General features: G+C 41.7%; 1 protein-coding gene across 4 annotated transcripts; it reads left to right on the top strand.

Annotated features, from left to right (window-relative positions):
- LOC146683780 (uncharacterized) lies at positions 1-9,696 on the top strand. Of its 4 annotated transcripts, none has more exons than XM_085445174.1 (9): positions 1-483; positions 1,516-1,615; positions 1,793-1,906; positions 2,008-2,064; positions 3,478-3,615; positions 7,070-7,117; positions 7,307-7,420; positions 8,022-8,129; positions 8,546-9,696. In XM_085445174.1, the coding sequence occupies exons 2-9, from the start codon at positions 1,520-1,522 to the stop codon at positions 8,648-8,650; spliced, it is 780 nt and encodes a 259-aa protein (XP_085301300.1). In that variant the 5' UTR covers positions 1-483; positions 1,516-1,519; the 3' UTR covers positions 8,651-9,696. The 4 variants fall into 4 exon arrangements, with proteins under 4 accessions (XP_085301300.1, XP_085301299.1, XP_085301302.1 ...); XM_085445173.1 differs by having other exon boundaries at positions 1,513-1,615; XM_085445175.1 differs by having other exon boundaries at positions 3-483; positions 1,513-1,615; positions 8,549-9,696.
- Positions 9,697-10,252: the final 556 nt, after the last annotated feature.

Below are 10,252 nucleotides of genomic sequence, written 5' to 3'. Positions count from 1 at the left end.
GATGTTTTTTGGTAAATCTCAGATGAGCTGTGTGTTCTTTCCGGTTCTTGCTTCAGTAATAACATCCGAAACAAAATAATAACCGGTTATATCTACTGTTACTTTTGTTGCTAACTTTAATATCTTACATCTGCCACTGACGTTACTCTGGCAAAATCTCGTAGATGGCGACATTAAGTCTTTAACACTTCAGCACAACTTCAAATTTGTTTTTACGACCGAGCGCAGACGTCAAGAACGGAAAGACGGTTCTTGAAGGTTCGCTGGTGTTCATATTAAAGGTGCAGTAACGGGACAGCCTGCTAACGGTTCCTCTGCCTGCATTCGTGCATGTGAAACGCATGACACAGCATCAGTCTCCTGCAGGGGCAGGATACACCCGAACACACCCCGCTGCAGTCTGCAGAGCATCCGCACTCACGGCAGGCTTGGTGCTTTCCTAAAGCTGCTCAGTATCTTCTGGAAAAACGCGACACAGCTCAGGTAAGATCGTTCACTGCAGTCATCGGTGTTTGGTTATGGACACTGCGGGTTTTTTATTTTTCTCATTTTGTTTGTTTGTTCTTCCCTTTTCTTTTTTCTTCGTCTTCATAAATATATAGATATATGTACATCAGTGTGAGTTAAACACTGTGATGTGTGGGAATGTCCAAAAACTAGGCAGTGTGATGTTATTCTCATGTTGTGGTGCAGCGGTGCCAGATCTGACTGCGGTCCTGCGCAGCTCTGCTTTATTTTTAACTGCAGAAACATCATCATCAGCGTCTCTGTAGGCTACACATGCATTCATACATTCTAGCTCATTCATACAATAATTTAAAGGCTCGATCTGGAAAATGAGTCAGCACATGAATCATTATGATAATCGCAGATTTGCAGTCTGCCAGTAGCTGCATCGCTCCTTTGCTGATCCAGCAGTGTTATTACTGCTAAAAGTCGAGCCTGTGACCTTGACAGAGACAGTCTGGAGACATTTTAGTTTTATACAGGGGACAGGTTCACTGATCTTATAGTGGAAACAGTAAAGACTTGATGATTTCTTGATGTACCCTAAATTTACTAATACAGTAATCAGAGAGTTTCAGTTTTGCAGTACTTTGCAGGACCTGCATGTGTCCGTGAGCAGCCTGTAGGTGGATGCACAACACCTCCAACTAGCAGACATGAGGTCAGGATACAAGGCAAACAAAAAGAACATGGAGTCCACAGTGACAGAGGCGAGAACATCTCAGTGCAGCAGCCCGTCCAAGTGCACTGATCCCAACACGGGACAGCATGCACCTGCAGCTGGATCCTAACACGGGACAGCATGCACCTGCAGCTGGATCCTAACACGGGACAGCATGCACCTGCAGCTGTAGCAGCAGTTTAAAAAGTAGCACCACGTGCTGAATGGACACAGTCCTGCTGTTTAAATATGATCAATTTTTCTTTTGCGTCTCTTTACTTTGACTCAGTCTGTTCTACCTGCTGTTCTGGGCTGTATATTGAAAGCTGTTGTTTCCCCGTCAGCAGCAGGATGGCTCATGAAGAAAAGAATCCGCTGCCTCCAGCAGGGACGCTCTCTGAGGGACAGCGACAGTCCCTCTTTAAGATGGAGCCCAAGACTCTAGGGGTAAAGAAAACCATTCAAAGTCTGTGACGTGTACATAGGAACAGATGTCTGTTTATACATAACACTTGGGTATTTTCAAAGCAATATTTGGGACATATTCAGTGCATTTTTCCTCATTAAGAAGTTTCAAATGTATTGCATGATGTGCTGATGACTTTTTCTGGCGACTCTTCTCAGGCCATCCAGATTGTTATCGGGATTTTGATCCTTTGTCTGAGCGCGTCTGTGCTCCAGGTTCACGAAGTCCACTTTACCGGAGATGTGGCTCTTTTCCTCATCGTTGTCGTACAGGTCAGTGTGGCGAAAGCTCCAGCAGCTACTTTTAGATTTGGTCAGGTCACGTCATCATGTTATACTCATCAGCTGCGTCTGACTTCACTGTAATGCACCAGGTGACTGTGTCTGGGTCAGTGCTGGTCCACAGTGGGAGGAGACCTACTCTTTTCTGGGTGAGTCTGTGCCATGCATGAAAATGCATTTCTGCATTCAAAGTCAGCAAAAGCAGCTGTTCAGGGTTCCTTGTATGTAACTATATTTGCATTGCATAAATTCTTTTCTGATCTGCTTTTTAAATTTCTAATTGATTTATTATCCTTAAATCTATTTCTAATCGGTGTATTTTTGCCATTTATTTATGTGCTGATTTAGGATCTCTTAGTTAGTTTTGGGGGAACTTATGATATCAAGCTGAAGAATCTGTAGATATGTAGTACTTTACAAACAAACCACTTCTCTTGGGTTTGTTTGTGAACCAGCAGAACAAAAGGCAGTGGTTCTGTTTGTATGGATGAGGACAAGATGCATCCATAATGAGAAAAATCATTTCAACCAGTTACCAGCAGTGTAGACTTTCAGCTTTAATCCAGGTTTTATGTCGGGTGTTTAAGAATTACAATAGCACAGGTCTACAACCAAAGAGCTGCGTAGGACTTTCTGACTGTTTCATGTAGATTGAAACCAGGAAAAATAATTTCAAAATTCCATCTCATCAGGTTTTCTTGCAAAACTCGTGTTTTTAGTTTAATAAACAATTTCCCTTTTTAAACTGATTAAAAAAACACATCCAAAAATGATTTCTTCTAATAATTTCATATTTCTAAGAGCGAGACTCACGAGAAATGCAAATGGAAAATGTGAGGAGGGAACCAGAGGATGGAAAGCAAAAGTGTGAAGTTTCTCAGACAAAAAGAGTAAATATGTAGCGATAAATATATCATGAAGGAAAAGTTTTTTTCTTTGTTCAATTGTAAGAAAAATTATTCATAGTTGGAATAAAATATTGATTTTTTTCATCACTGTTGTGCTTTTTTCATGTAAACTCCTCACGCTTTGCCAAAAAAGCTGTACATGGTGGAGGGAAGTGAAGGTCATTTTTGGATGCAGCTCCCTGAAAAACATCACCAAAAATATCCCAGCAGAAAAAACAGGTTTTTGCAGACCTGTGTCCCTGATCTTTACACTGTCAGAAACAATTGAACTGTTGACTGAAAGTTGACTCTTCTCTGCTTTAACTTTGTGGATGAGAAGAGAACAAAGTGTTCACCTGCTATGTAGGCACGTTTTAACTGCATCTTCAAGATACGAAGGATTGTAAGATAAGTGTTTTCATCTAAAAGACGAACGAAGGAGAATAAGCGACCGGCATCTGGATAAAACTCCTCACGTCAAACTGAAGTCAGGGCTCATGAAAACGTGCATGAACATGTTATCAGTGTTGTTAAGGAGGACACTTTAAAGGTGGAGTGTACGTCCCATTTGGACAGTCACATTCAGAAGTGATTCAACTTGACGTAGCATAGTAACACATTAGCCTTACAGGTTGTGCGTGGTTTGTGTCTGAATAATACGATTGTTGCTTGCAGGTGAAATGTGTCCTGGTGCTTCATCTCATCAGTGCTGCGTTTGCCACCGCTGCCCTGGGTCTAATGTCCAAGCACCTCCCCTACCGCCAGGACTCTTACCACTGTGAACACTGCCGTAAACTGGAGCTACATGCTGTGGTATTGTCTTTAAATAACAACAGAGAGAAGCTAGTAACACATAAACATTGATTTATTGAGTGTTCATATTTTAAGGCCGAATATTAACTGTCTTTGATGACAATGTGTGACACTCTCTGGCTCTGCAGCACACAGTGTTACACTTTGGTTAGGAGCAGCATCTGCAGGACATCTAACATAATATCATTCAGATGTACTTGCAGTTTGTCAAATAGAAACTGCCTAAAAACATCACCAGCAAAGGTTTGGGGCTAAGATGCTGGGATTTGACGTTTTTGGGATAAATTTGTCTTGCCTGGTGCAAGACTGAAACAATGTTTGCAGGACATGCTGTAAAGATATTTATCAAAGAAAGTCCAGCTAGAAAAAAGATACAGTAAGTACGTTTACAGTCATGTCAGCAGCCGTTATCCTGGCAGTTCCTCTTTTTGTCATTTTAAGTGTTTTTCATGTGACGTCTTGAGCATTGATTGAGAACAGCCTGCTAGAGCAACTGCTTTTGTTGGGATATCCGGTGGTTGCCAGAGGGTCACTGACCAGTCTGTGGGCCTGGATGACTGGGGCTTCATAGTGCTGTGGGGGGGCTCCCAAAATTTCAAGATACTCCTGCTGGTGGTAGAACAAAACACAACACTGAGCCTTCTTTTTCCAAGCTGTTAAGACAACCCTGACCTGAAAAGCTGCACAGACATGCACTGTAATGCCAAACGTAATGAACTGAATCCAGATGTTCCACAGCTGTAGACAGTTAAACAGCTATGCATGCAGACTGCTTCTACAGACATTGTGATAGGATGCCACCTGTGTAAGACGTCCACTCATGAAATTTCCTCATTGTCAACTATTTATTGTATTATAACAAAGTGGAAGCGATTGGGAAGCGACTTTTTGGAGAGTCAGCTGCTGCAGACCTCCAAACTTCATGTAGTTTCAGATTAGCTCGCGAAGAGTGCGTAGAGAGCTTCATGGAACAGGTTTCCACGGCCAAGCAGCCGCATCCCCCCTTACAACCCAAAGAGCAACGCAAAGCATGCGATGCAGTGGTGCAAGAGCGGAGACTGCAAGCCAGGCCAGACCTCACAAACCTGCTTCAGTAGAAATGGTCAAAAATTCAAACTTCACTTGAACTAGATTCGGCTGTCAAGTAGGCTACAGTAGATTTAAGCTAGTGACAGAGCTTGATTGGCTGATGGTAACTTGATTAACTTTAATCCCTTTTCTTAAGTATTCTTATTCATCTCTAGGCATGAAAAGATGAATAAGAATACTTCAGAAAAATCTTGACCGAGGTTGTCATAATTCATGCATGACAGGGTTAAATAACAACAATTACAATGAAACGCGTCGCACATCTATAGTCACATTAAACGAGCAGCGGGTGGCAGGGTGTGGAGTGACACATCAGCGTCCAATGTAGTGGTTAATGTGCAAGTACACCATCAACACTGACACAAACACAGGGAAACAGCCTTTGAACAGCTGTAACTGTAGTGACCACGGTGAAAGGGTTCAAACAATTTTGAATGCACAGTCGCCAAATTCAATGTGCATTCCTGTAAAAATAATGAAGCAGGAGGTGGGTGCAGGTGGATGTTAATGTTCAAAAAAGGGATTCATGACAGTGACTGATTTTCTTATGTTGTTAAGTTTAATATGTCCTATATTAAACTACAGCAGCAGCTCATCACACATTCCTGTGCATGAATCTTCTGCCCGTTGTATTTTGTGTTTAAAGTGCTACATGTACCCTTTCAGTACATGTGTTAGAGACCTTCGACCTTAGAAATCTTTCATCATACTATTAGCAACCATTTTCCCAGCGACTGCCATCGATCTCTAGCATCCAGAGGACTTAGTATTTGGTGGCAGCTCAGTAATAATAACATAAAGACATTCGCTCGCTTCCACCATCAACACATCCTCTTGTTCTTCACCTCCCTGTCACATGTTCACAGTAAATGAACTGCGCTTTATTCAAAGCGTACAATGCAACAATCACTGTTTCTATGCTTTGTGTCTTTGCTATCTACTATTCATACTCTGATGATGCATCGGAGAGCAACGTGGGGCTGATATCTTGCCCAAGATTGGCATTCAGACTAGGAGGAGCCAGGGACTGAACCACGACCTTGCGATCAGTAGATGACCGGCGCTTCCTCCTGAGCTACAGCCACCACTTTATATCTGCTCCCAGCCACAGCGCAGATATAAAGTCGTGATCTGCACTTTCTAGTGTTAGATTTATCCAGCAGCAGGCGTAAACAATGCTGTTTGTTGTTTAAGTGGGAGGTCATCATCAACACACAGTGTAGTTAGGTTGTTGCAGTATGTCTGCTAACCAAATGTACAGCTGTTTATTTCCTGGGCATAGAAAGAAAACGTTGTTAATGTTGACAGAAGGTGAAAGACGTCAGGAGAGATTAACAGGAAACTTAAGGACCGATCAGAAAGTGACATTTGACACTTACTGTCCTAATTCATTTGAAAGTTCTTGCATCAGATCATGATGTGCTGCTGGGGTTATGATTGTGCAAAACAAAATGAAATGTGCTAATTTTGTGCTATGCAAACTTTGCATGGAAACATGGTCGCACCACTGCAAGTTTGCTGCAGGATAAACTGCTCAGTTTGCAGGATTGTGGTGACGTTCACACCAATGTACACGACAGTAGCCGACATCAATTTATATTTAAGGTTGATGCTGATTAGATTCACTCACTGAATTCGACCTTTTCTACTAACTTTATAGTGTCCGGAAAATCAGCCACACAGCTCATGAAACATCTGCTTATATCTTGTTGAATTCAGTTGCACAAAAAGTAGTGACTATCAGGTGATCGCAGCCTCTACATCTGATCTTCCCTTTAAGCCCTGCCTGTTTCTGTGCTGTGCATCTTAAAGCTGATACTGCACCTCTTTGTTAAATATCAACAGTGGCTCTTTGATGCCAGAGAGGATGTTGGGGTGGTGCTGGTGGTATCAGAAACACAATACAACAGGGAAATGCAGCGTATGTTAAGTTGTTGATTAACAAGAACTGGACTCACGTCTTGTAAACAACATTTCTCTCTTTCTGAGAAACAGACAGTACAGAAACATCACACATTTACATGTTGCAGAGTCACGTCACAAAATCAGCTGCACCACAACGTTGCTGAGTTGTGAACGGCAAAGAGGGTCGCCAAGTTAAAAGATACAGTCTGTGAATGTGGTTCCAATGTTTTGAATGTGTTGTAGAAAACAGGGAGTGCAACTTTTTTACACGGTCGATTTTTGACCACATAAAACTGTCACATGGCCACGTACACGGATGATGTATGTAATGCAGCATGCACAGAGCTGTCAGCAGGGTATAAATGTAGTTTTCCTTTAATAGAATCACATAACTTCATAGTTGACCCTGCACATTTTTAAAAAGGAGACTATGTTTCTTTGTCTTTACTGTCCACTGCAGCAACATTGTTTCAGGAAATGCACCGGGCTGATCGAGCAAAAGTGTAAAGTAAGTGACAGACTGTTGTTATAACTAATGTTTTGGAAGTCGTGTCTTTGAAGTGTGCATGTAGAAGATAGACATATATTTGGGTCAGACAAAAGATTTGTTGTTTTTGTGAGAACAATCACTGTCACTGAAACAAACATGGTTTTCTGATCATATATGTTCACACACGTCTCTCTCATGTTTCTCTAGCTATTGATTGATGGGATTCTGGGAACACTGGTTATATTCCTGGTGCTTGAGCTGCTAATCTGCATCACTGCCATGCTGTTTGGACTCAGCGTCCTAGCTGCTGGTGGCAGCCAGGTAAGCCTTGATACCTTAAAGCAGGAGTGGGGACCTCCAGGCTTCAAGGCTTTAGATGTGTCCTCGATCCATCACAGCTGGTTTAAACGACTAAATCACCTCCTCAACATGTCCTGAAGTTCTCCAGAGGCCTGCTAATGAACTAATCCTTTGATTCAGGTGTTTTGACCCAGGGTGAGATCTAAACCTGCAGGACACCGGCCCCCGAGGCCCGGAGGTCCCCACCCCTGCATTAAAACCTAACTGAACAAGAATGCACCCACTAAAAAGTTACAGAGCTGATAAATATGCATTCATGTTAGAGCATTTGCCTTTAGTTCGATAACTCACCTGGTTTTCTCCTTAAATCTGTGAATAAATTTAGCATCATGTCATTGTTGTGGTTTGACTCTGATGAAATGAAGACTCGTGCATGCCACAGCATCACAACAGAGATGTATGCGTGTGCTGCAGCAGGTGAAACCGCAGAGAAATCTTTGTGGTAACATCTGGTTGACTTTAGAAACAGGATGAAACATCAGATTCCACGGAGCTGTTTAAAGTTGGCCTGTTCAAAGAGCAACATGTCAAATCTACGTAAATGTGTGAATGTGTCGCACAGACTCCCAGTGAGGGACCCGTCTATCCGCAAACTCGCCCCCCACCTGTCCCAGCTGTGGAGACTGTTCAGGCCGTTCAGTCTGCTCGAGCTGCTGCTGAGCCAACTCAGGTAACACAACACCTGCGTGTAATACAAGGTGGCACCTGTGACTGAATGATCCTGCTTCTGGTGAGAGCATTAAGAATGACTTCCAGATTTCGATGCATAATCGGTGTGTGAGTGTATGCATGAATGTAATCTGTGCATAGGTTAAAGGTGCTGTATGAACTTGCATGTGCATATATATATATATATACTTATATATGCACATGCATGAAACACACTTTGAGTGCTCAGAGTAGAAAAGTGTGATTTGTTTACAGCCTGCTGTCGGTGCCTTTACTGATCTGGAATAAGAATCTGATTTATGATCGTCACATCAGATTTGAACCCCGAGGGTTTTCACCTCGTGCCCTTTAACCCTCTACTATTACCTACAGTATGCTGATACATACACTGACACCGGACTGCTCTCTTCGTGTCAGCAGGTGGCTGTAGTTGTGACAGAACCTGACTCAGAGCAGGTAGAGGACATCTCCACCCCACCCACTGAGCCCCAGGTGGAGCCAATAGAAACCGCAGAACCCTGAGCTCAGCGCACAGAGCTCACAGTGGTGTCATGTCAGTCACAAGAGACGGCTGAGTGTCAGCAGGGAAGCATATTCTGTATGTTATGTTGGAAAATAAATGTGAATGTTTAACAAGTTTCTGGCATGTTGTGATCACAGCATCAGTGTTAGTGCTGCTGTCCCTACAGTAAACTATGATGGAACAGTTTTATTACGAACGTTGACATGGTAGCACTTTATAATAATGTCACACTATTAAGCCTTATTAAGGTATTAACAAGTGGTTCATTCATCATTTACACAGCATTACTGCGCCGTAGTATGCCATTTATACTTCTGTCAATATCAAAACTTTACATGACTTAGTAAATGAATGAAGTTGTGAAATATAAAGAACAGAATTGGTCAACATTATAAAAGCAGCGGCTTTAGCCCCCTCTGTCACACTGTTCGCCTGCCCCAGCACTCCTGCTTGTAACTCAGGGTTTCTCTCATCAGCTGCTGGCGTGTAAGCCTCTGACTTACTTGTGCACTGAAATGTTCTCCAATGAGAACTCAAAGAGAGAAATATCTCCAAAAATATAACAGTCTCATAATTGTTCATTGTTTTTGGCAAATTAGGGAATAAGATGAGGTTTTCATAAAACCCGAGCAGTTGAACTCGTTAAATGCACAGAACAGATACGTGTATCTCCACAGTTAGCTTAGCAGATCAAATCTACCTGACACTGCTTTCATGTGTGGCTTCTTAGTCCTCTGTTCAAAACACTATAATATAGAATTAACTGTAAATGAATGTATGAAAGTTTTAATCTCACTGAAAATAAAATTACTGCTGCACAGATAAATCGCTCTCACCAGTCACTAAAGATTAGCTTGAAATGTTGAATTGTTACTAATATTTTTGTTTCGCGGGGTTGTTCTGTCGAGTCTGCAGGTTGTATATTAATGCAATATTAACCACAGCTTTGTCTTTTTTTCTATGTAATTTTGAGATCATTGTAAATCTTCCTCAGCATGCACACATAAGGCCACGATTCTGCTAAATAAAGTCAAGCTTTGTTTTATCTTTGTGTGATTATGTGTAATTAAATTCATGTTTGTGTGGAGAGCTGAATGTTGCTTATGGTGAAAAACAAGCTAGACAGTGAAAAAAGTTCAAATTAGCTCATGTAGTTTATGAGACTAGTGTCCATCATACTCTTGTGACATAATGTAACAACAATATGGCCAACATTAAATTTATTGCATTAATATGTGGAATATAATTAAAAAATTAACTAAAAAGTGACATTTAACTCAGCACTTCAGTAAAGATTCAAGTAATAATTCAGTAATAATTTAGCAGTATTACACAGAATAATCTGTGAACGGGGCCACATTAGTACAGCATAAGCTTCTTTGTTACTTTATCCGCACAAATATGGAAAAAAAAAGTTTGCTATACCAAATATTATTTTATCTTCTCCACCACTACCTGCCTTCAAACATTGTACAGGTCTGTGGTTTCGGTGCTGAGATAGCCGTGTATTTTATTTGAAACATGTCTGCCAACCTGAAATGATTACAGCTCCGTCCTGGCCCCTCACTGACACCTTCCTGGCTCCGCCACTCTTCAAACAT

The sequence above is a fragment of the Copadichromis virginalis genome, linkage group LG22, assembly GCF_057382275.1.
Source record: "Copadichromis virginalis isolate Kocher_CV1m ecotype Utaka linkage group LG22, C_Virginalis_male_GT1.1, whole genome shotgun sequence".
Lineage (NCBI taxonomy): Eukaryota > Metazoa > Chordata > Actinopteri > Cichliformes > Cichlidae > Copadichromis > Copadichromis virginalis.
Note: the sequence above shows the minus strand (reverse complement) of the source record. Positions and strands in the feature narration are given on the sequence as shown.

Bases quoted from the DNA above. Each gene is read 5' to 3' on its own strand.
- LOC146683780 (XM_085445174.1), top strand. From the start codon at position 1,520: ATGGCTCATGAAGAAAAGAATCCGCTGCCTCCAGCAGGGACGCTCTCT. The intron at 7,118-7,306 runs GTAAGTGACAGA...ATGTTTCTCTAG, and splicing joins TGATCGAGCAAAAGTGTAAA to CTATTGATTGATGGGATTCT. The intron at 7,421-8,021 runs GTAAGCCTTGAT...TGTGTCGCACAG, and splicing joins TAGCTGCTGGTGGCAGCCAG to ACTCCCAGTGAGGGACCCGT.